The sequence below is a fragment of the Agelaius tricolor genome, unplaced genomic scaffold, assembly GCF_023055355.1.
Source record: "Agelaius tricolor isolate 1412-34295 unplaced genomic scaffold, bAgeTri1.0.p SCAF_8, whole genome shotgun sequence".
Lineage (NCBI taxonomy): Eukaryota > Metazoa > Chordata > Aves > Passeriformes > Icteridae > Agelaius > Agelaius tricolor.
The window spans coordinates 34,557,400-34,584,012 of NW_027269268.1; the positions used below are offsets into that span (position 1 = coordinate 34,557,400).

General features: G+C 38.9%; 2 protein-coding genes across 3 annotated transcripts in view; one reads left to right on the forward strand and one right to left on the reverse strand.

The window, feature by feature from the left end:
• The window catches only part of MTMR7 (myotubularin related protein 7), a 41,721-nt gene extending 34,608 nt beyond the window's left edge, over positions 1–7,113 (forward strand). The window contains exons 11-14 of the mRNA XM_071432291.1: positions 687–887; positions 2,047–2,187; positions 3,802–3,928; positions 4,397–7,113. Of these exons, the coding sequence (XP_071288392.1) occupies positions 687–887; positions 2,047–2,187; positions 3,802–3,928; positions 4,397–4,753 (826 nt within the window). The 3' untranslated portion in view covers positions 4,754–7,113. The remainder of the gene's footprint in view (positions 1–686; positions 888–2,046; positions 2,188–3,801; positions 3,929–4,396) is intronic.
• A 4,983-nt stretch (positions 7,114–12,096) lies between these two features.
• Positions 12,097–26,531, reverse strand: VPS37A (VPS37A subunit of ESCRT-I). Of its 2 annotated transcripts, none has more exons than XM_071432292.1 (12): positions 26,275–26,531; positions 22,747–22,821; positions 21,633–21,747; positions 20,684–20,784; positions 19,568–19,784; positions 18,513–18,583; positions 16,271–16,398; positions 16,125–16,183; positions 15,960–16,028; positions 13,835–13,978; positions 13,014–13,094; positions 12,097–12,819 (listed from the first exon to the last, which is right to left on the reverse strand). In XM_071432292.1, the coding sequence occupies exons 1-11, from the start codon at positions 26,397–26,399 to the stop codon at positions 13,014–13,016; spliced, it is 1,185 nt and encodes a 394-aa protein (XP_071288393.1). In that variant the 5' UTR covers positions 26,400–26,531; the 3' UTR covers positions 12,097–12,819. The 2 variants fall into 2 exon arrangements, with proteins under 2 accessions (XP_071288393.1, XP_071288395.1); XM_071432294.1 differs by having other exon boundaries at positions 26,304–26,452.
• Positions 26,532–26,613: the final 82 nt, after the last annotated feature.

Here is a 26,613-nt window from a genome sequence, read left to right on the forward strand (position 1 = left end):
TATAAATGCACATACACCCCCCAACCTCCCTCCCCCGAGAATAATTGATTGAAAATGCTTCTTCCTATTATATAGACTTACAAAATACCTTTTATTTCTATGTGTATTTTATTTTCAGTCTCCTTTTCTTCATTGCAAGTGGTTCCAAGAGGCATTTTTATACACAGAAAGTTTCATGTTCACTTGACAGTCACAGCAGCATGTAAACATTTCCCACTTCCTAGAAATTTCACCAAGAGAGGGCAGCTTTAACCTGTTTTCTGCTGATGTTATAATGAGAGCAGATAGCTCTCCTGCTCAGTTTTCTCGTTTGGGGAATAATCTACTATTAAGAAACTGTCTTTAGGCACACTTTTGTCATTAAGTCATTTCAGCCATTCTTCTGATAACTTATGTTACCAGGGTACAATATATACTGATAGCATTAAAACATGGCTATGCAGCAGCCAGCTTTTTGTAGCTGTAATATAACAAGACAACCAATTAAAGAGGCTTTTTTGTTTGCAATTCTGCCTCCATTCTACTTCATGATTCTTGCATCATTTTTTAAAGTAAAAATATAGTAATACTTGAGATTTTAGAAATGAATGCCTAGGATGTACCTTGCACACCAAAGTGGGGGTTAGTTAATTCAGTTTTCTTACAGGAATTCAGGTTATAATTGGATGTATCTTGTCTTGTTTCAGGTATGGCAATTTGGATGGAGATCCAAAGGAGATATCCCCTGTTATTGACCAGTTCATCGAATGTGTTTGGCAGCTAATGGAACAGTTTCCTTGTGCCTTTGAATTCAATGAAAGATTCCTCATCCACATACAGCATCATATCTATTCTTGCCAGTTTGGGAATTTCCTGTGTAACAGCCAGAAGGAGAGAAGAGAGCTGAAGTATGAAAGTGCTTTCTTTAGTAGCATATTTATGCATGGGGTTCTGTGGCTGGTGGTGTATTGAGCAGTCAGACATTCTCCAGTTTGCATGCATGTGTTTCATAAGGCACAGGGGGTGTGTCTTCTGGCAACACAGATTAATACCAAAAAAAGTTGATCCTCTGCAGTGTAGCTGTGCTGGGAGCATAATCCATAGTGTGCGTGACAGGGATTAGTGAAAATTGACGAGAGCATTATGCCTTCAGCCATGTGGGGCTGCCTTTACTGCAGCCCTGACTAAATACAAGGCAAGTTGGCCCTGTAACTCCAGTATGAAATGATGGTAACTCTAGTTAAGTTCTCAGTTTAAGAGTTACTGCTCCTCTGTGTTGTAACCTGTCTTTGGATCTCATGTCAGGACATTTTAGTCCTGCTCTCTTAGGTACTTCCTTATGAACATCCTTTTTGTCTGGTAGCCCTCCTTAGGACTGAGTCAGCAGACTGTCCTGCTGTCCTTCTGGCCCCAAAGCAATTATGAATTAATTTATTTGCCCTGAGGCCCAAACAAAGACAGCATCATGATTCCTGGCAGTGCTCATGTTTGCATCTGCTTCCCAGGGCCCTGGGTGCTTGATACATGATGACATCCATTGCTTTTCTCAAGCAGCCTGATGATGTCAGCAGTAGTAATGAGAGGAGGTGATGCTGGCTGCTGCCATTTGCTCCCTTTCACTGCTCAAATGCAGAGCAGCCACAGTAAATGTCCATTTAAAATCAAAACCTTCACAGATCACCACATCCCAAGATCCAACTGTGTAAGAAATTGCAGCTCAGTGGGATAGGAGTGCTTTTAAATGCGGGGATCTCTTTGGTGCAGAGATCTGTCTGAAAGCTCACTTTATGGAAATTATCCTCTCCACCTCACAAAGGAACCAGTCTCTCCACCTACTCATTCTAGCTGTTTTTGCTTTATGGGAAATGCATCAGATTTTGCTTTTAGTGAGCTGCAAGGGAATTTGGGTCTCTGTTTCTCTATGCTTGTAACTTAAGTCTAATTCTGTCAAGGAAGCTGATTGTAAACTGGAAGTATGGAGGACAAGAATGCTGCAGCTAAGCTTTAGCTATCCCTGAATTGTAATAGAGGCTTTAATATATTTTTATTTAATGTATTGTTTTTCAGAATCAAAGAAAGAACGTATTCATTGTGGGCTCACTTGTGGAAAAATCGTGCCGATTACCTGAATCCTTTATACAGGTCAGACCACAGTCAAACCCAAGGGACCCTGCACCCACAGATAGCTCCATGCAACTTCTTGTACAAGTAGGTACTACCACTTGCTGCTGGGAATTGTAGCATGGGTTAGTACAGAACAGAATGCCTTTGTATATAAGTATTTCCTGTTCTATAAGGCCATTGATAGAGAGTAAATTCAGTCTCAGATGCAGGATGTTTGTTCCTTGTGTGCTCATAGTGAGCCAACACCTCTGCACCATTCCACAACAGAGTATTAGTCTGAAAAGAAGATTAAGATTAAAGCTATATTGATAGTTGTGTGTCCTAATTTCAAGGTTACTCACTTCTTCCACTGAGAAATGCTTCTTTCAGTCCTGTTGTCATCTGCTGTTTCTAAATTTACAGTCACTTTAACTTCTTCCATTCCAAGATTATGTGATGTTAGTTTGGATCAACTGGTGTCAAAAGTAAACAGGATCTTTTCAAGAAATCATATGATTTCATTGCTAAAACAAGTATTTTGTAAAAAAACCCCAGACTTTGCCCATGGTGTTACATCAGGTAAAACAAAGTTAAGTTTTTTCTGATATTTCTTCAAAATATAACAAAATACCATCACTTCAGAAATGTTACCATTGACATTCTGAGTTAATTAATTGTGCCATTACTCTTAATACACTTTGGGAGAACTTGAATAGAAATTCATTAAAACTGTCATTTAAGTAAAACTGATCAGTTTGTTTTCCAGTTGCAAGTAATAGCATCTGTTAAAAAGTCAATAAAATCCTAAGTGACAGAAATTGAATTCTTTCATGTCTATATACCAGGTCACATCCACTTTAAAACAATTTAAAAATAGTCATTAATCGTATTCTTTGGGATAGTGGGATTTATAAAAGAAGTACTGATACAGCAGATCCTCCAATGGATAAGTAATCCTGTTGATTTTAATCTAATTACTTGGGTGCGTAAAGATTTCCAAGCATGAGCTATCAGATGATAAACTTAAGGGGGAATGTGATTTAAATAGTATATTATTGGGATAGGAATAATAAGCCACCAAGCAGCATGCACGGGCTCCAAATATATCTGTCAGCTCCTTGGCCAGACAGCTGCAGCTGACAGCAGGGCTCTGCTACTTAACCTGTCTGGTGAACTGGTTACACACCCAGGGCCTGCCTGTGGCCCTATGCCAGCAAGGCAGGAGGAGCTCCAGAGTAACACAGAATTCCAAAGCTGAGTTCACGGGAAATTGAACAACAATTGAGAACTACAAATATGAAAAACTGTCTTTACTAACATTGGCTATTTTATAGGTACCATTGCTCTAAAGCCCATAGTGTAGAACAGTAATACCAAAAAGAAGCTTGTGAAGTTTTGCATTCAGCGAACCTTTCTCAGTTGTGGTCTAAACTACATTCATCTTTCTTTCTATTGTCTATCAGAATTAATTTGAGCTGCTTATGTCCAGCTGCCTATGAGTTGCACCTTCAGGATAGAGGAAATGCAAATGAACAATGAACTTTGCTAAATAGTCTACGAACTTATGTGCACTCTAATAATGAATAAGCATGGATAGATAATTTAGGACAATATGTGTCTGGGGAAAAAAACAAAACAAAACAAAAGGTGTGCATTGAAGTCTCATGAGGCTACTTCACTAAATGAGAAAATTGCTGACCTTGTTGCCATCAATTCCAGGTTCTGGAGTGGTATGTACAACCGCTTTGAAAAGGGGCTGCATCCTCGACAGTCGGTTACTGATTATCTGATGGCAGTGAAGGAAGAAACTCAGCAGCTGGAGGAAGAGCTGGAAGTCTTGCAAGAGGTAATAAACAGCTGAGCTTGATACCCCAGACTTGGTAACTGATGATAAATTAAACCCAGCTCCATATGCTGCAGAGTCCACTACACATGACATCCTTTTCTGGAAGGAGGATGTTCAACCATCCTCTTTGTTCTCAGATAAATGCAAAACAATCACAATAGTTTAAGACACAAAAGTGGATTTTTTCTTTAAGGATAAAATTTTACCTGTGTTGATGCACAAGTACTACTGAAAGTAAGTTTAATCCTTCTGTAACTCAGAGGGAATTGTAGCTCAGAAGAATGCTGTAATTCAGCATTGGTGTGTGACAAATTGTGCACTTCTCATACTCCATAAATGCAAATAGTCAGTTTTAAAGGGTGGGTTGGGCTTTGGAAGTTTATTTAAACAGAAAAAAGCAAAGACATATAAGAGGATTTCTGGACCCTAAATGTGTCCTCATGGTAAATCCTATTTCCTTTATTTCAGAGATTGGCAAATCTTCAGAAATCACAATCAGGTAATAATAAAGTCAAGAGTAAGCAACAAGACCGAAGCAAACAGTTTGGACTGTATACCTCCAACAACAGCTTAGCTAACACTCCCCAGGAGTATAGCAGTGATCTGAAATCATTCCCATCCCGGAGCCCTTCTCAAGGGGATGAAGATTCTGCCCTGATTTTGACACAGGATAACCTGAAAAGCTCTGATCCTGACCTCTCAGCCAACAGTGACCAGGAGTCTGGTGTGGAGGACTTAAGCTGTAGGTCCCCAAGCGGGGGTGGCTGCGTGCCTAGTGAAGACAGTGGCAAGGACTCTGACGAAGCTGTATTTCTGGCAGGCTGAAATACCTGCATGGCAGCAAGGATCCAGATAATGTAGAGTCTTACACAGTCTGGAATGACATCTTTTCATCAGATGAAGAATGGAAGTGGTCTGTGGCCTAAAGAAATAATCCAAAGAAAGGGAACTGTGCAATTGTGTAAGTTAAGATCTGAGCAGAACAAGTCATTACTAATTTTAACACATTACACTAAAGAAAGGTAATGCTGTTATATTTCATTAAGCCAATATGGTGGTTGTTTTATCAATGCTGTACATAATTATCCCTTACTTTGTACATTTCCACAGTTATTTATTGGACAGGATAATAGTTCTTTTCCTAAGATGTGAAATTCCAAAGTACTCTTACAGAAGGCTGAAGATGCATTACTGTTAGCCTCACTGGTGAAGCAGTCAAAACTTATTTTTGTACAGCTCATTTACCTTCAGACATATGTATTTTCTCTGCTTTTTTCTTCACAAGAAGTTAGAACAATTATTTTGCATATTCTCCTACTAATATCCTTTACAGCAAAGTAAAACTAACAAATGGACACCCTGGCTCAGGGGACAAGGATTTTTTTGATCCTTGAAAAAAAAATCCATTAATAAGCAGTTGCTGCTGCTGCATCTGAATGCATCCAATTTCTACTCAATTCTCAACCACTGTTGAAAGTTCAGTAGATTCTGTGACCACAACATCAAGGCTCACACAGCCTTTGTGCTAAAACACTCCTTTGTAACAAAAGCTGCACCAGGCAGTTTGCTCTTGCCTCTTTATGTTTTGTTATCAAGTTTGTTTATATCTTACCCGTGTTCCAAACCACCTACACAAGATAGAAAATTTTAAAGGTGATAAAATCCCTGATTCTTCAGCCTGTTTTCCTACTTGAAAATGTTTTGAGTGGAAGTGAGGTACATACACAGAGTAGATGGAATAGGGAATATCAAATCACTTACAGAAATCATTATGAAAACATCATTCTGAATCAGTAAGTAAATGAAAGCTATGCCCATAAAGGAACTGTTACAGAGAATATTTCTTCCAAATTTTGTTATTCAAAATAAACTAACCGTAACCACCTGGTGTTTCTTATCCTCACACAAAATTTCCCTTTTAGTATTTGCCAACCTGAACAGAGCATGGCAATACTAATTTAAGAAAAGGACTGATTCACTATTTATCAGAAAGTTTAATCTCATTTAAGAATTCAGATATTTTTGAGAATAGGAGTAATATTTTTCATAATCAACAGTTCAGAAGTAAACAACTGAAAAATCTTCAAAATTTGGAATGTCTTGAAACTCACTAAAGAGGTGGCCGGCCATATTAGGCTGCAACTTGATTTCAAGTTTGTTGTTTTTTAAAATTTTATTTAAAGCCAGCAGTTAAAAATATCATTCATATGGCTGCTTTTACATGCTTGAAGACAGTGCAGAATTGAACTCTAGTAGAGCAAAGTGGTAGTAATGTAAGTTTACTTAGATTGCATTTCACACACTCCTTCAAGTACAGACCTACAGAAAGAATAGTATTATATAAATATACCTCAATTTAGAATAATTAGATTTTAATTATTCAGTCTGCTTTTCTGGAATGGCTTTTCATTCTGTTCTGTGAACATGTTATTGAAAGTGAATAGGTAAACTTCAGTATTATTACTATCCTCTAAAGGGAGCTGCTGTCTTTGAACAAATAATTCTTAACAGCAAGGTTTATCTTTATATTGGAAAGGTGAGATCCTCAATTTGATAAATCACTATGGCTCAATTCAAATAAAAACAACAATAAATGATATTCTGTTGAGAATCTAGCCTTCTGGTTTTTAATCTTTATGAATTTTTAATAAATTAAAGCCCTGATTTTAACTGCACTTTTAAAAGTGTTTTGTATTTTGAACATAGCCTGTAAACTTTATAGCATTAAAGGAAACTTTGAATGGGTTTTCTCAAACTAAAGAAACATGCTGCAAAGTCAGCAATGAAAACAAAACACACAAATATTCTGCCAAAAAATCAGTCTGAAAATTGGCAATGTTATTGTACATATTTAAAATGTAAAATGGTATATGAAGACATTGTGTTCAACTACACATGTACAGAAATAAATGCAGAAGAGGAAGACATGCAAATTCAAAGCACTGTCTTTGTGTTACTTATGCAACGCCTTGTAACTAGCTTTACAACTAAAATATTAACATACTAATATTTTCTTTATTAAGCCTTCACTTAGCAGCCCTCTGTGATGTGTGTTTTAGTCCTTAGAGTTTTGCATTAACTACTACTGCTTACATTGTACTGTATGTATTTGTGGCATTATCAGGCTAATGAGAAACACCTTCAAATAAACACTTAGGTGTTATGAAATGTTATTTCACACCAGAGACTGAAACAAAGGATTGCTTTCCTGATTTTTGTAATAGAGTTCTTCATTTACTCAAGAGTCACTTTGTCATTGACATCAAGGGGAGTATCTCCCCTACTCTGATACTTGAATCCAGTAGCTGCAGTTTTGGAGGAATCTACAACTGATAACTAAACAAACTGAGACTCTCATAAATTGTGTTAATTATATGGGAACATGTTATACTCCTGTATTTCTATTTTTTTAGGAAATGAGAAAAAAAAAAAGATAAAAAGACTTCTCTATTAACTACATTGTTTTCTTGTAGCCTTGCTGCAAATCTTTGCAAATTTGGCCCATTTGCAGTAAGTCCACCGTAATTTGAAATAGGACACAGATGAACTAAACTGCTGAAGTCCTCACAAGGTTCAGGCTGCTCTTTAGCATCAAAATGTGCCTCTAAGGGACACTGAAGGCAATGGGATCAAACAGCTGAAGCCTCCTTTACAGAAGGAAAACTAATTGCCAGCTGCTTTTATTGGTAACTCTATACAAGAAACAAATGTGGTTAACTGGTAATGGATTCTAAAAAGCTGAGAAATTAATTAGTTGGAGGGCACAACAACATGGCATCAATAAAAATAAAAAAGGAGAAACAGAAAGTAAAAGGAGGAAGGCAGGGAAGGAAAGCTCTTTGTAAAATCAGCAAGGCAGGGAACCACGTTCTTTGAAGACAGAGGCAAGCCAGGGCATGGGTTCACAGCATGAAAGATATTTAATGACACAAACCAACAAAAAACCCACAGCAATAAAATGGGATAGCCTCTGCAATGAAGGTAAGAATGCCATCACTGTTGACCAGCTAAGTTAATGCTTTTCTGTGGACACTGCCCTGAACTGCGTACAAGAGTTCTCAAGTAGATCACAAACACAGCCAAGGCCAGGGGCTGCTTCTGGGTGCAGAGACAGGTAAACACCACAGTGATTGAAAAATCCTCCAAGAACAGGTAAGTTGCTGACAATTCATTTGGGAAGGGAGGAACACGTGCTGGATGAGTTTGAAGTAGGTCAGCTTATGACAATACTAAGACACACGAAAAATATGCCAAAGATCATCAGCAGCAGCAGCAGCCAAGTGTGCTGCAAACCCTGAATTCAGAGAGGTGCCAGAGTGTGGGCATAAGAAGATAAAATAAACATTCAAATTTACTTATATTATTTAAATTGCCGGTAGAGCAACTGAAACCAGCAAATCCAATAATGTTAAATGTTAAAATAAAATGTACTAGTCTTTTAATATAAATCATTCTGTAAAGAAGCTAATGAAACCTTACAGGTCCACCAGAAAAACAACTGAATTCAAGCAAGGACTAAGTCTGTTGCTAAGGTTATTCAGATAAATTTATTCTGTTTCTGAAGACTAAAGAACACAGTTCTTTATATTGAGGTATTCCCTTGTTATTGAAATATAGGCTCTCTTTATAGCTTATTACTGCATAGAAATGTGATGTCTACAGGTATCTGACCAAAACAAGGCATTTTCAAAACCCAGAGATGCAATACAGGTTTTTAAAGCCCATTTTAGTGAAGGTAGCTCCAAGAATTACTGCTGTTTAAATGGTTGAACAGGAAAAGCTCAAACCACTGCACATGAAGATAAAAAGTTTGTCCTTGAGTATTGTACTGCATCCACTTCCAACACAATTCTATATCCACTCAAAAAAGTCCTGCAATGCCCAACTATATCTGTAAGTTATATGACTACAAGACATATTAAAATCTAAAGCCTTTATTTGTAAGTTTAGCACATTGCAGTATTTACTGTTCAGAATAGTTAAGGCCGTGATACTTGACTTTGTTGCCAGAGTTTTACCTGAAGGTCTCTTAAATCTCTATTTTATAAAAATTTATTCTAGTTTTTGAAGGGAGTAGTTAGAACTTGGACATGTATAAAATTTCTAACTTCCACATTTGGTCCAGCTCCTAAGTGGCAAAGCTGCTGGAGTATGTAAAGAACAAACAGAATTATAGTTCATACTGCTTAGAACTGACTTACCAGTCTCTTGTTTGCAGTCATAGTGCCTCAGCAAGTTCAGATGACACCAAGCTGGGAGGAGCAGCCAATACCCCAGAGTGCTGACAGCCCTTCAGAAGGATCTCATTGGAGTGGAGGGATAGGAAGAGAGGAACCTTCTGAAATTCAACAAAAGCAAATGCAGGGCCCTGCACCTGGGGAAGTTCTGGGTTCCTCAGAACAAGGAAGGCATGGAGCTCCTGGAGCCATTCCAGCAGAGGGCAACAAAGATAAGTGGATCACATCACTTAAGAGGCTGATGGAGCTGGGCCTGTTTAGGCGGGTGACGACTGAGAGGGGACCCCATCAACATCTGTAAGTATCTGAAGGAGGGGTGTCAAGAGGGTGGAGCCAGGCTTTTCTTTGTGGTGCTGAACAATACCACAAGAGGCAAAGGGCAGAAACTGATGCCCAGGAAGTTCCACCCAATTATGAGGAAGTTTTTTACTGTGTGGGTGACTGAGCACTGGAACAGTTGTCCAGAGAGACCGTGGAGTCACCTGCACTGGAGATATTCAAGAACCATCGGGGCACAATCCTGTCCCATGTACTCCAGGATGACTCTGCTTCAGCAGGGTGGTTTGACCAAATGACTCAGTGTGGACCTTTCCAACCTGACCCATTCTGTGATTTAGCAGTAAGATCAGGTATTAAAATTAGGCAAACCCCAGACTCAATCAGCAGTTACAACAAAGAATGTACACTCCCTCCTGCAAACAACTGCAACATCAGAGCTGAGCAATCTTCTTACTCTTGAATTTCTTGTTTGTTGAGTTGGCTTTCCCACTGGGAGAACATCTGAGCATGACATTGTGCAAGGCTCCCAAGAAACAAGTCATTGTACATAGCCTTTTATTCCAGATTGCTTAAAAGCTCTCTTGACATATTTCAAAAACCATTAGAATATGCATCTAACAGCACCTGTCATTTTCTTACACTTTATGGGAAACTGGACTTACACCTACACTTCATATTTTGGCAAAAATTGAGGTAAAGAGTGTGTTTAACAGTGGGCTACCAGCATGCTACCAGTTACCATCCCTAACTCTGAGCGTTATCAGTGTTCTACCTCGTCTTCTGGTGTAAGTAGACCAGGGAAGGCACAACCAATGTAGGACTAAAACAAAAGAAAAACAAAACAACAATAGCAAAAAATCCTCAAAAACCACCCCAACCAGCGTCAGGTAGGCCCTTAAAGACCATAAACAGGCTGGACATTCTTGGATGTGACAGCATTCCTGCAGCTAATCCAGTATACATCATCACTGAATACAGAGACTTCTGTGCCTCTTTTCTAGAGGATGGGTTTGTGACTGCAGAAGGGGCTAAAAAAAGGAAAAATATCCAAAGACTAGTAACAATGACATCAGAGAATAGAAACGGAGAAAAAAGAACTTAACTTTGAAATCCCTGAACAACAAACACTGAACTTGCATTACACAGTAACATTTTCTTGTAGATTCTACTCCACTACCATCAGAAAGACTCCATGGAGAAGTTCCAAATTTGAAAATTTGCTCACTAAAGTAACATAAGAGGAAAAGCTGAAGAGTTCAGAACTTGTACTAGCAAATCCTGTTATGAAACGTATAAAGAAGATACTAGCCCAATACAGCAAGAAAACCAGGTGTCTGGTCATCCATGCCATTCTCTGTTCACAAGAAACAACAAAAAAAACCAGCTCTGCACAGGATTGTGTGTAGTCTTGGGAGTTAACTAGATTGTCAGAAACAGATCAGAAACAACTCAGCAGAAAATTAGATGGGATTTTGCCAAGAAGGTTACAGTGATGACTTACACATAACTCTTCAGAGCTGCAGAAATCACACTACTCATAGACGCAAGTTCAGAACCACTTAGATGTTTACATCATCTAAGGCTTTAGTTAGCACATTAGCAGGAGTGCTATGTCAATGTACAGGCAGCACATTTTTTTAATAAGAACCTCTAAAATTATTGCTTAAGCATTCCATTTATAAAGTGCTGATTTTTTTTCAGACACTGAAGTATGTTTGATTTGGACCAGAGATCTATTTTCTTGGACATCTAATCTCAGAATTTGGATCAGCTTTAAAATATGTCCTGTAAAATACCAGTGAATAGTTTACTCACCCTGAGAAGGAACAGCTTAGGACAATCACAAAAATGTAACAAACAGCAGAGCTGAGACTGAAGACCCACTAGCCTGTGGAACAGACTTTTTGCACTTACATGATTTTCCTTCATTCAGAAGAAATATCACAGTTTGCTGGCAGAATATCAAGTTTAGGACTGAAGATCGGTGATATAGAAAAGCACATGCTTGGACTGTGGTCTCAGATTTGAACCTGCCATGTTCTGTGATCCTATCTAGGTAACACACAGGTAGAGTCTTGGCTAAGAGGTTTATCTCCAGACTGCTTCCTGACAAGAAAGAAGCAGGATTTCTGATACATTACTTAATCACACTTTATCCTACTTACAACTCTCAAAACTGTAGCATTCCTTCTACTCCTCCTCCTTGACTGTCTCCATGAAAACCTGATGCATTGAGAAGGTTAAGAAAAAGAATGTGTCTTCTTGCAATACCAAGAAAGATAATACATGCATATTTAGGAGCTGTATTTTTCTCCTACAGAACACTGCATTTGGTCCTACCCATTCTCACCAGATGTACCCCATCCCCAGACTGTCAGCTTACCAGAGGCAAGATTCATTGATTAAAGCACAGAATTGAGTTTCACTTCCGAATCCAATCACTTGCCTTACCATATGAGAACTACAACCAAATTAGTTTCTTTGTTTCTTAACATTAGAAAAAAATAACTGTTTTCCAAAGAACTTCAGAACTAGTTTTTGCAAAGCTTTTCTGAATTCCTCACATGATGAACTTATTCATATTGCATAAAACAGAAACAGGAAGGTGACCTGCTTATTATTCCTTATGAACAAAATAAAAAGAAAATGAACTTGTTAGATGAAAATTGTGTTTAATTAGTGGCAGGTACCAAACCACTCTTGAAATCAGTGCATCAGTGCTACTAAGCAACATACCAAATCTATGCAGATATCATTTATTCTATTTTGATTCCAGTATAATTTTTTCCAACACATCCTTTGCTTAATCCCCAATCTACTCATCCAAAACACAATACAACCTATACTTAGTTTTCTATTATTACTTAGAAGTAAAAAAACTTTTTCTTTAATATTTTGGCTTCAAGAAAAGACAGCTTGTGAATCCAGTGGCAATCTCCATTAAGAATTTTTTTAGTTTCCAGAGTCCTATCACTTAAAGTCTTCCACAGATTAAGCCAAATCTATGGTTAAAATTGAAAATACAAAAGATATGAATTATGTTTTTATAAAAATGTAAAAAGCTAGTCAAAATTACATGTTTAGATATTTAATCTCTGAACAATGGAGTATAGCAGCAGGGAACTTAAATATTATAACTATCAACAATAAATACAAGAAATTAATGCAAAGATTGCAATAGAAGGATTCTTGAGTACAATGAGAATATAAAGAGACATTCTAATTTGTACAAAAACCATCCCAACTCTGTATACAATCTCTTCTATAAATACAACCAGATAAGATGAAATGCTTATTTGCAAATAATAGTTATTAAAAAGTGTGCTTTATTGGGGTTTTCACTCGTTCTCTTGGCAGGTGTAGTTTGCAGGAAGTCTGTAAAGACAAATTTCCAAAATTAGATATTTTAATTTCTCCAGAAGTTATATTTTAAATACAAGTAACAACAGATGCAGAACATACTTGATTTCCACAGGAAGTGTTAGTAGAACAATAAACACCGTAACAAATCCATTAGCAGTTACCAGGTGTGTAACAATAAGGTAAATTGTTTAACAAACCAAGTTTACCTATAGTGGAGCATGAAACTGGCTGTGCATTGCTATTGCCTGTTGAAGTTTTTCCTCTTTGGCTCGTCTGCAGTGGCAGAGCTATGAAACAAGACATACAAGACTGAATTCTAAAAGCAGTTTTTTATAATGCATACTGCAGTTTCTCCTTAATGATTTAGCTATTTTACAGGCTCTTTAAAGAAAGAAAACCCTGCCTAACCTACCTCCCTTCCAAGCTTGGGGCTGAACAACGGTCTATACAGATAACATTATTCTATCCAAAACTGTTTGTAAGAGGATTGTTTCCAATGTTACAAAATGCATTTATTGGGCACCTTTAAAGAAAGGTACACTACTTGGTAAATTACTTTTGTCACAGCACGAACAAGAATGGTGATTTTTGAACCCCAGTTACTTATTTGATGATAGCCATCAACAAAATTTGTTTAAGAAGTTTAATAAACTAAACATTAAGGTTGTTTAATGCAACATGTCAGTTTATGTCAACCTTCCAAATATGAAATTTACCATGTGGATATCTTCCCCAATATCTATACAAGATACAGAAGAAATTGGCACAAAAATATCTGCAACAGTACATGAATATGGTCTAATGCAGAAGATCTTTGCACTCCCATCTTAGAAGTATGTGCCTTTGGAATGCAGATTATAGTCTAAATAAACTGAAGCCATTTAAGGATTTTTTTTCCTTCTGTCAAAGCTCACTAAAGCACTGTTCTGTATCACAGGACTGCTCAAACCCTTAAAAAAAGAAGTCCTAAATTTATTCAGTGGGTGTTGTACATGTCTTGGGTTAGAAGTACTTGTATATTACATACCGTTCTCTTTTCCATGAAACTACTAAGAAAGTCATCTATCTCTGTTTTGCCTTCCAAGAAGTCTTCTGCAATAGTATCAGACTCCTCTTCAGCTTCATGAGCAGCTACTTTAAGTCTGGCCTGCAGAGCACTTGGACTGCAACTCTAAGAAAATAAAAAGTCCAATGTAATACTAACCTGTCTGTGAAAACTCACATTTCCAAGAAGATAAATGACTATACAAATATGGAATATGTGGACAGAGCACTATTATTACATAAAAGCCTAAGTAACCAGATGAAGTTCCATCTCCAAGTTACAGAGATGGAACTCTAGCTTGTTAAACTAGAAAGGTTTCAATGTGAGAATAGTGTTGCTAATTTAGGTCTTGATACACAATCATTCACACAAATGAATAAAGTTTTTCAACTTTTACCCTACAGTGTAGAAAGCATCCAGCTTGGAAATCTGACAAGTTCTCAAGTGCATGATTTCTGAGTAGAACTAACATTTCAAGTGTCTTCAATAAATAGGGTCTACTTTTGAAAATCAGTTGTGAACCTGAGAAGTATAAAAAGGTAAAAAGGTAAAAAAGAACTTACTGTTCAGCTTTTAAATACCCTTGAAATGATTGTGGAGAAGACAGGAAAGCAAAAAGCACCTACTCAAGAAGTAGACAGACTGCTAATCTAAACCAGTATACTAATTTTTCTGTTCTTATAAACCTAAAACCTTACTTCTGTTTATTGCATACAATCTCATTATTTTTTCTTGAATATATCTGGGCAGGTAAACAGGACATGATTCACATCCAGTAGGAGTCTGAAGAGAGCCAGAATGGCAAAATTAAGGCATTTATAGATTTTAGATGCTTGGCCTAACCTTCATCTACCCTATGAAAAATCTTTTACTTATGTACTTTAAAATCTTAATGTAATCAAAAACTTCCTGTTAAATTGATCTTGTACAAAATACAGAGAGTTTGCTCTAATAAAAGAGAACTAAAATTCACTCAATACAAATAAAAATACTTGTTTGGAAATTTGAAGGAAAGAGAGCAGGAGATACCTGTGCACAGCAAACATCACTACATGAAGATATAGGGAAAAAAAGCAGAAAAATTCAACTGCTACTCCTCAACTCTCAGCTTCCTATCCATCATTAAATCGAATCAGCAAATCTAATTCAGAAAAAAGAAAAGGGACTACAGCAGTGCAATATTACGTCCTGTTCTTAAGTGGTTTCTTGCAAAAATAAGTGGTTTATCTACGTCAACTACCTCTGCCCACTTTAAGGTCAAAGGAGGCATTAGGAGTCAGACTCTTCTAAATTTTCAAGCGAGGAAACCTCTAATATTTAGACCACCTATGAAATAATTTGGTTTGCCATCATGCAAATTTTGGTTGTGTGTTGGGTTTTTTTTTGTTTGTTTGTTTGTTTTTTGTTGTTGTTTTCTTTTTTGGGGGGCATTCAGAAATTCAGGTACTATGCATGCTAAACTGATGGACTGTTGCATTCTCAGGTGACAAGTCTTGCAAATTATGAAGATTTTAGTGCAGAAAGGGGTTTATCAGAAGTTATATCCTCTAATGAATACCCTGGTAAACATACCAAGAAATTATTTTCCTTCTCCAATACTTTCTGAATTAATAATTTCTGCCCTGTTTACACTGTAAAACATGCAAGGTTTGACAGCACATAGAGCATATTGCCTGAAGGAAGCATGCCGAGTGAACTGCAGAATTTAAGTTCCTGAAGTTATTGAGCACTTTCATCTGGCACAGTTTTACAAGCTCATTATGTTAAATGAGTACCATTAATTGAACAAGCCTCCTTTAAAATTATTCTATTGTTAAAACTGGTTTGGACTGGGATTGTACTAAACAGTTCTAGATGTACATCACTCTTTTCTTCCAACTTTGCTCCTATTGTAGCAGTAAAAAATAAAAACCCAATGAGAAAACCCATTATTTTGCTTGTAACTTTTTGGTACATCATTCAATTTTTTTCATATTTGACGAAATACTTAATCTACTTCATATTAAATGAGAGTTTAACCAAAAGAATATTCCTAATGGATAAAGATACAAATCAAAACTTCAGATTTATCGAAGTACTCTTAAAGGATGTCATGTAGGAATTATACCTCACTAAGTTCATGCTGTCTTTGCATCTTTTTTTCAAAGGCTGCTTTCATTTGCGTGAGTTGCTCATACTGGAAGGAAGAAGAAAAGGAACATTATCACCTTGAAAAAATTCCAGATATTACCTACCACTCATATTTCTGAAGATTATTTTATTGTTAACTTACTTTATCCAACACTGTCTGTCTTTTTGCTTCAAGACTAGGCTCCAGCAACAGGTTTTTTTCTGAAAAATAAAATCACCATTACTACTTTTTTTAAAGGATTTAGTTCACAGAACAAAGCCACACACGTTAACATTTTGACAGCTTACTTGCCAGCTCTTCAATGCTTTTCACTAACTCATCTCTATCAGTAATGACTTGCTTCAGCTGTGGAAGAGTCACAAACTGTTCCAGTAACACCTCCTCTTGCTCATTCATACTGGTCAGCTGTGATATACTGTACTCAAACAGAAAGAAAGTACATTTAAATCTGAAAACATCACATGCAAAGTAGTTCATTTCTTCCAGAATTTGAGGCATTTTTTGGGACTTTACAAATACATGACACTTGAGCACAACTTATTTTTCCCCTTTCTCCTGGATTGTGGGTTCTACTATATGCAGCAGTGAACTTAAAAAGCATCATGTTAAAAAATATCTCCCATTTCAAGCCTTACTGCCCATAGAGCTACTATAGTGGGTTGACTGTGTTGAGCTACCAGATGCCCACTCAGCTGCTCTCTCAGTTCCCCTCCCCAACAGGCTACGGAGGAAAATCTCAGGGGTTGAGATAAAAACAGTGAAGTCACTTACCAGTCACAATCACACACAAAAATACACTCAGAAAAATTTAACTGAATTTATTGTCAATTACAGTAAGAGTTGGATGGTAAGCAAGAAAGGCAAAGACTAAAACACTTTGCTCCATTTTTCCTCAGGCTCAACCTCATTCCTTCATGCCCAACACTACCTCTCCCTGTCTTCCTCTCCTTGGGGCAAAGGGGGAACTGCAAGTGTAGCAGTCAGTCCCTAACAGCTCATCTCTGCTTCTCCTTCCTTCTCACACTTCACCCCTCCTCCACAGACTGCAATCAGCTCCTGGCATGAGTATCCAGTCTGGGTAATACCTGGCTGCAGCTTCCTTCAGGGCATATCCAACATTGGGTCCTTCCTGGACTGCAGTGTGGGTAACTGCTCCAGCACAGTCCTCTCACCTACAGGGTACATTTTAAAAATACCCATACTACCGCAATCTTTTCCAAAACTTCCACGGGCTGTGGAAAAGTAACTGCTCTGGTACGTGGAGCACCTCCTTCTCAGCCTTTTTCCCTGACCTTGGTGTTTGCAGGATTATCACATTTTTCCATTCCTCCCCTCAATCCTCACTGCCTCTGCTCTTTCTAAAATGTTTTCAGAGGCAGTGCCTGCTTCACTAATGGACTCAGGAGTCCTGCAGCGGGTCTGCTGCCAAACCAGCTGCGCCTGGCACAGGGGCAGCTCCTGACCCTTTCTCACAAAGGCCGCTCAAAAAGCCCCCTTTACCAAAACCATGCCACCTACACAGAACAGAACTGTTCAAACAGCTGCAATACCACTGTCATTCAATTAAACAACCAACAGAAGAATCATGGAATTTTAATCCAGTCTTCTTGAAAGGACCAGGCTTGATTAGAATGTTTTAACAAATTACACTTCCCTGCAAAAATCTTAATTTGCTGTTATGTAATAAGGATGCTGCCAGAACTTAAGAGCTAAGTCAGCTAAACCAAACGGGTTCTTTGGAAAGTGTCAAAGGAAAAGAAAAAGCCACCCCAGTTGAAAGCATAGAGTTTTCAATTGCTTAACTATGACACCACCAGAAAGATGTGAGATCTGAAGGAGTTTATAGTGAATTTGTAACCTATTCCATCCCACATAACTGATCTAGGAAACTGTCTCATAAGATCTGAGCAAGTTGCTGGGAGCAATAACTAATACAGTTTGCTTGCATAATGACAAACAGATGAAAATATTTGTGCAGTATGTGTATAAAGTATTTAGATGTAGCAGTGATTTACACTGGGACAGCAGACACATTTACCTCCTGGATTTGTCTAAGCCAGCCTCCCCTGAACATGCTGAGCTGCTCACAAAGCAGTTCCCCATTTACCTTGCACTGCAGTCCTTTGGCATTTAGGAGAATGTAGTCTTTGAACCAGCCTCAAGCTATCCCATTTCCTCCTCCAAAAGTTATGCTTATTGAATTACTAGAAATTAAGTCCCTTGTAAGGCCTCAGAAAAAAGCAAAACACTGATAGTAAGAAAAAGTAAAAATAAATACTTCTTTTCCTGGTGTTGAATCAAGTACTGTTCCTGCTGACCAAACCCTAAAGAAGCAGCACATTTGAATATAAAGCAGGGTTATTTTCTGACTACAATACTTTGGTATGTGGCAGTTCCCCTAATTATAATTTCTACAAAACCCTTTCAGTCATGTGTACAGACTTCTGACAAAAATCAGATACAGGCCTGTAGTACAGTACAGTGCCTTTCAGTAACTATGGAAAGTTCAGCTACCCTCTGAAAATTTACCTTAGTTCTGAGAGTTCTGGAAAGGTATCAGGAACATCAGGCATCTTGTATGTAAATCCATTCTGGCCAACCTGAGTCGAAATTTAGAAATGCTTAGTAGATTTCTCAAGTGCAGTTTCTTGATATTTAACATGATTAATTGAGAACTGAAGATGAATATTTTTGAGCAACAAGAGAAGCACGAAAAGCAGTAAGAAGCAGTGGCACTAGTATCTGAACAGAAAACAACTCAACCAATGCAACAAAATGCTTGAAGATGTTTGGGGTGACATGTCATAAAAGATGAGTCAATTTTGGAGGAAAATAATTCTGTTTTGCCATGTCCTTCATTTGAAAGCAGCTGAATGACTGAGGAAATACACAGGAATAGTAAAACTCACAGAAGTGAGAACAGAGAAGGAGATTGACATTTTGATCTCTTTCATGTGGTTTTTAGAGCTATAATCTCTCAGAAAAGAAATGTTTTAGACAAGGAAAAAACAGTTGTAGAAAATTTAAATTGCATAAAGTTACAAAAGTGCCTTCCAAGCCTAAGAAAACTTGTTTCTATAGACATGATTTGATTCAAGACTAAACATTTAGATACAAAGTTTTATTAAAAATAAAATTCCTTCCAGAGTTCATCAGCAACAGGGAGCTTAAGTATAAACATACAAGATAAAATGCTTCACATAAAGACTTGAGATTGCACATTGCCCTCACCTAATAGGTTCTGAGCAGGAAAGCAAGCAAGAAAAAAATATCTTCTGTGGTTGGAGATACAGCTACAGCTGCCCTATGGGGGAGTGCAGCTCCAAAACAAAACCCCTATAATCAAAGACCATTAACATAACACTAGTTTCATTGAAACAAAGACAAACTTGTTGCTCTGACTTCAAGTTCTAAAAAATTCTTCATCAAAGCCAGGATGACAGTTTTGCTTCCCTAGCACCAGCAAAACAACGAAGTTCACTCACTCAAGTGCTTCCTTGAGTTTTAAGCAATGCCCTGTGTGCCTCTAAGGGAACTTATACCCAGTGTCTGCCAGCTTAAAGAGCAAAACTCAGCAGACTGACCTGCAGCACCGCTTCTGCTGTGGGAACAGGCAGCGGCAGATCAGCAATCAAGCCATAGGAGGGAGCAGCAGGCTTGTCTGTAGTGTAGCTTGAAGAAACTGTTTCAGAAATGGGCATGGGTGCCATTGTTCTGTTTGTTTCTTGAGGTGGATATGGAGGGAGAAATGGAAACCCCTGAGGAGCAAAAGGAGGCATTCCAGCTGGTTTGTTGTAAAGGCTAAAAACAAACAAAACCACAATCATGAGCAACCAACTGCTTACAGCACATCTCTTGTCTTTTGAATTATAATTACGAGACCACACATAAGACATAAGAATGAATTTTCAAGTGACCATAAACTTTGTATTTTCTGTTCTCAGTTGCTTCCGAAGTAATAACCCTTTCTGTCTAATACTGCAATATAGTCTAGAACTCCATTAATCTACATTCTTGTAGAACAGCCAAATACACACTTACACTCTTAATTATGAGAAAACTACTTCTCAAAAATTTATGACAGCATAATTTTAAATCATTTCCATCCTAAAGTTGTGAGAAAAACATCTGTGTCATACATTAGTTCTTATGTATGGTACAGCATTTAATAGCTTGGGCAACACACAAGTAATTACTTCTAAACAGCAGGAATGATTTTTTTTAAAAATTCACAACTGCAGCCACATCTAAACTCAGTATCACCATCAGCCATGAGAACCACAGTTGAACTGACACAATCTGAATTTAACACAATTCTTTAAATCACCCAATTTCTGCTGCACATGGTGCAAAGGAACTGCCCTAAGCCTGGGAGATTATGAACAGAATATGAAAAAACACAACTACTCAGATAATGAGATACAGCAAATTCCAGATTTCATCTGGTAATGCAAAAACTTATTTTTCAAGAAAATGGATATAAAGTTACATCAGGCATGTTGATTCAGTAACTCCAATGAAATCTAGTGTCTCTTCTAAAAACAATCAGGTCATCTACCATGCACATGAAATTGTGCAAGGACATGGAATCTAATTCTTCCGGTATATCCATTACATTATTCCTGTCTCTGCCCTCCTTATAATTGGTTTAGTCGCTTTTTGAAAAACTAATAGACATTTGTTATGTTTTGATAACTTACTATGGAAATGATGTTGAGCTAGGAGCTAGAACTGGAGGATTCTTCCAAAACTCATCCAGTAAACTCTGAATAATTTTTCCAAGATCTGAATGCATTGTAAACTGGGAAAAACACAAAACAAAATCCAAAGAAGAAAAATTATGTCTGGAATCCAAGCGTTCCAAAATGTGCTGAACTTGATTGTTTCTTATACCCACATGACAGTGCTGAAAAGCTATTTCAGACATACTAGCTAATCCAAACTATATATACATAAACTCCAAATAAAGTGATAAAGCAACCCAGAGCTGAACAGAAACTAAAAGTCTTTTGTATATTCCATTATCAGTGGAGAGTCAATGAAGTACCACATTGCTATTGAACAAGCAAAAATCCCCACTTTAGTTACCCAGTTACATTTGTGCAAACAACAGAAGAGGAAAAAAAAAATCTGAGGACAAAGGCACTAACTACATTCTAAGAGTCAGAACCTCCATCCACTCAAGAAAAAATAGGACAATCTTGTTGACAAAAAGACCAGCATATTAAAATCCTGAATATTCGAGCTAAAACCTTGACGCCATTCTAATAGGATTAGGCTAGAAAGAGCTATGTTACAAAACTGTCTTAAAGCATCCCTCTCCTTTATTTGGAATGCACTGGAATGTAATTGGAAGAGCTGTGCAATTAACAATAACCAAAAAAATGTGATAGTAATTTTCTCAGCCTTCATAACTTAAAATAGTTTTAGATACATGGAATACTCAAGTCAGAAATGGTATCAGTAAAAGAATAACTAGAATAACTACTGAATACTTCTGAATTTGTTTTCAGGCCCTGAAATACAGTTTGAAAAAGATTAGGATCTATACTAATGTTTTTTACCAGGAGTATTAACAATAATCTAGTGTGAGACATATTAAAACTGCTATTAACAGTAGATCTGTGTGAAGCTACAAATGATACATACATTACTTATTAATGGACCGGTCACATATACCCCCTGCTTGTCCATTAAATGATGTCTCACAGGCGGGAAAACACTGATGACTGGTTTTTCCTGAGGAAACTGAGGTGGAAGCAAACTGCAAATACAAGAATAATTATTACTACAGTGACACCCCATGATAAAGTTTGCATAAGAAGGCTTCTAATGCAAAGAAAAAGTACTATTCATTACATAAACATACTTTTCTATGAGAACTGCTATGGACAAGTACGCAATGACTGAAGCATACAAAAGGATTATTCAGTTACAAAATTCAAAGTTCAACAGATTGGAGTACCAGACTTCCACAGAACTGAAGAGAGCATTTACTGGGCAAAATTGTAGTATAACAAAGGAGCAATTATCACAGAATATTCTGAGTTGGAAAGGACCCACAAGGATCACTGAGTCCAGCTCTTAGGTGCATGGCCCATACAGGCACTGAACCTGCAGCCTTGGTGTTATTAGCACATGGTCTGACAAACTAATAGACAACAAAGAAGCTGTAGCATAACAAGAACATTTTCAAATACAGATGCTATTACTACAAATACAATGCAGTGTAGCCTGTAAGAATATGAGGCCAACTCTGCAGGACAAAGTAATATAAAACTTGTGAACAGAATACTATCAACATTTGCCAGAACAAAGTGACCCCCCAAAGTAAATTTACAGCTAATGTTACAATAAATCACTTGAGTTATGATCCAGAAGCTTCACCAGGGTAAGAGTATGGAGTTACAGCAGACTAAGAAATTACCAATCAAGTTTATTTTCAGTGGCAGAGAATCAAAGTCACCAGAAATTCTCAAGCATTTTCCCCTAGTTACCTTCAACTAAAATCACACAGCTATGTTAGGAACTGAGAACAGTAAAATATGATTTTGCTCTCAGCTGAACATCTGTATCTTGTATGGAGCCAATTCCACCCAGATCACTATAACCACTAATACAAATCCAGGTTATGGTTCCTGAAATTAATTATGAGCTGGGAACAGCTTATATTCTATTACCAGTTTGGTTTTGTTTTTTTGGGTTTTTTTTAAGAACAATTTTAATTTTCAAGATGTGCATAGATGCAGCCCACTCTACTTACATGTTAATGTTAATTGTCAAGTTGTTTACAGTGAATGGCAGTCGATATTCCACATCTTTCTGTATTTCTGCAATGCTGTCAAAGAAAAAATTGTTAGCATCCATTACATGGTCAATATAACAGCTAAAAGTCTAAAAGAAACAAGCATGACCTCAGACATTTGTATTCAGTTTAGTTTTGAAAAGCCCTGTAAAAACAAAATTGAAAATGCTGGAGTATGCAAATAGTCTTCAGCATTCTATATTGAATATTAAGATTAAAGCAAAAAAAAAAAAGTGGATTTAACATTTAAACCTCATACATGGTCACAAGCAAAGGAACTATAGTAGGAGAAATCACGATACTCATGCTTCTGACAACAATCTCAACTTATCTTTCTCACTGGCTTAATTTAAGACAACACATCAGTGTTATTTTAATATACTGAATTTTATCTGATTAAACATTTACTTCACCAAGGCATTATATCAGGTTCACATTGCTCTGCAACACTCCCTTCAGATCAATATGGAGAATGTTTATTAGACTAGGCATTCTTCCTTAATAGATTAGCCTAATATTTAACAGTAGTGCACCAAGCTCACTTGCACAAGCTTTCAAGAATTATCTGGAGTAGAGTTACATTCAACAGTGTAAAGCTCCAGTGAGACTCAAGATCCAGGCCCTCCTGAAAGCACTGATGAGCCTTACAAAATCTAGTAAGGTCAAATTCAAATTTGTTTTTCCTGCAACAGGTAAATTACAGAGGGAAAAATCTTGAAATGAGCTACATTATTAGGAAGTTGATTTCAATACTCAAAACATTCTACAATTTCCATGCACAGCAAGATTATTTTGAAAGAGAGCATCCCAGAGGATGTGGAGGAGGTGAAGCTCAGAAGCAGAATTTCTAGACAATACGAACATATCTAAGCTGAGAGTAAAAGACAGAGGGGCAGAAAACAAGCTTCCTCTTATAATGAATCAAAACAAACTGTAAAAGCAGACTGATTGCTCTTCCATGTATTTTTCCTGCTTGCACCTGGTTAATAACGCTCTTTGTAACCTCCCCTTATAGAGGGGAGGGAACACAGCTCCAATGGCAAATAATGGCAGACGGGTGCTCCCAGAAAACATCTTTTGATCCAACTTCAGAAATTCTCCTCCATCCATTGCCAGGTACACTCCATACAAGTCCTTTCTCAAGAAACTCAGAACACATTACCTGCAAATGTGTGCTAAGAGTGGTATTGGGAGTGCTTTGTGTCCTTCCAAAGCACTACTGGGGCATAGAATTTAAGGCTTCAAAACAAAGTCTTTAAGAGCTTGGGGAACAAATGGGAGTAAGACACTAACTCGACTATGAATCCTGCTTTGTGCAGCCTGATCTTATTCCTCTCATAGACAACTCAGTATTTGCTCCTTCCCTGTGAAATCACTTGCTGTTTGAAGAAAATATCAAATATCTTCAGCACAGGACAATTCAAATCAAGGGTTCTGCTGTGTTACACCACACACCACTAGCTGCACCTTCTCATTCTTAACTGAAGGATTCTCCCCTGAATCTCTCACTCACATTCCTGCCCTGTAATCATCTGCCACACCTCTCATTAACCTGCTACAAAATCCTTTTGAGAAGGGTATATAACTACACTCCACTCACGTGGAAACTGGGGAGGAAGATGAGGACAGAGAGTGAAGAACAAGAAAGCCAGAATCTCCTTGAATGTTCAAACAATTATAACCCTGCTTAGGAAAAACCTTGAACTAATAACCTAAGTTGTTGCCTTCCCAAGTGGGAATGAGTACACTGAAAAAAATGATACACTCTTAACTTTGTCTAGAACAACAAAACCCTCTTTTTTAAATGCAAAGGTTTTATGTCCAGCTCTTAACCTGAGAAGGATTGTGTACAGGAAAGCTAGGTGCTGTACTGAAATTAAGATCACACATACCTGAGCTTTTATGACCTAAGATGACACAAACCAAACTTGACTAACTTAGCTAACTACAGCATACCAAGAATTTTGAGCATTTTGGTGAAGAGCAACAACAGTACTCATAACGGAATGACATTTGGGCAGCTACCATGTCCCTACCCCTCACCTCAATTCCTGGCTACAGCATCATTCCCTCACTGCCTATGCTTGAGCTGGTGCCTGCACACACAGTAGCAAACCAGTTCAGCAAGCTGACTGACAAAAACTGATCCCTTTTTTGGGGACTTAATTCAGGATGAGCTCATCTCACTGCCAGATTTTTAAAGAGTGGATATAAACAAAAGGCCAAGTAAGGCCAGCCTAACGAAAACTTTTAAGTTAACTAAGCTCCTATATGCCCACAGAACAGCTCCTTAGAAAAGTGAACTGTCTCCAAAATATCTCTGAAATTAGCTCTGAACAGACTTATGCTTCAAGCAACAATACTTAGAATACCATCATATTTATGTTTGCTGTGTGATAATTCTAAATATTAGGAAAGCAAACTACCTGCAGTTATTAAACTTGGAAATGCATCTAGTATCTCTTCCACTCCTAGTGTCAGTCTGCTGTGACAGGAAGCATTCTCTGTCCTTTTTCTGAATTGTTTTGGAGGCAGCTACCATTTCAGTTCTACAGAAATCCTAGGAAGTTCTATGTCAGTAGAATGCTTACGTCACTGTAACTATAACTTCAAATGTATGAAATGTGGATCTCCTTTTAAAATGTGAGGAGTTTTAAACGACTAGACAAAACAGGGCAGCATACTGCCAAGAAGGAGTATAAATAAGAATAAACTTTTGCTTCAAAACTGTGGATCTTGAACAGGAGTAAACACAACTGGCCTCTTCTCACCATCTAAACAAAACTACTTTTTAAGGAGCAGCCAGTTTTCAGCAGGTAGCACTGCACACCAAGAAAAACAGTTTGTAAAGCCAGTAGGGCTGCTATGCCACTGTGCCACTGCTGGCAGGCCACTGCGCCACGCAACTCCTTGGTGCTCTACGTTTTAGTCTCAACTTTTAATCAACTACGCTATTACACGCAGCTCCCAGAGAGGTTTTATCCCAAGACGCAGTCGCGTCACTCCGCGGACATTACACCCCATTAGCAGGCTTTCCGGTCAATGGCAAGTGAAACCGGGCACGGCGACCTGCGCCCGATCACCCGGCCAGGCCCCGACGAAGCCAGCGGGGACTCCTCCCCGACAGCCGGTGGGACTTTCAGTTTCAGAATTCTTCCTCCCAGCCCGCCGGGGTCCCACATCGCACTGTCCTCCGGCGGGGACCCCGCGGCACCGCAGTCCCGCCCGGCGGGACCCTTCGGCCCCGGGACAGCGCGGGGCTGGGCCGGCCCGGGCTGCGGCGCCGCCGGCTCGGGAGCCCTGTTTACCCACACGGCCGCGAGGACCCAGCCAGGCCTCACAGGGAGGGGACGGGGCGCAGCCGGGAGACATAGAGAGACACGACACGCTACCGACACGCTACCGACGCAGCGCGGCCCCACTGCGGCCCCGGGACGGGCGGCACAGCGCGGCCCTCCCGCCCCCGCGCCCGCCGCGGCCACTCACGAGGCGTGCGCGGCGCGCAGGGACTCGACCTGGCGCTGCCGCTGCTGCTGGAGGCCGGTGCGCGCTGGCGGCGCGGCGGAGGCGGGGGCGGCGCCGCCCTTGGCGAGCGGGAACAGCCAGTTCATCGCGCGCGCGGCGGCACCGGAGGGGCGCGAGCGCACCCGCGGCACCGCGCGCACCTCACCGAGCGCCCGCGCGCGCCTGCGCGCGACGGCGGCCCCGCCGCCCCTGCCCCGCCCCGGAGCCGCCGGCGGCGGGGCCGCGTCAGCGCCGAGCGCCGCGACCCGAGCGGCGGAAGGGCGGGGCGGAGGGGGCGAGCGGCGGCGCGGCCGGCGATTG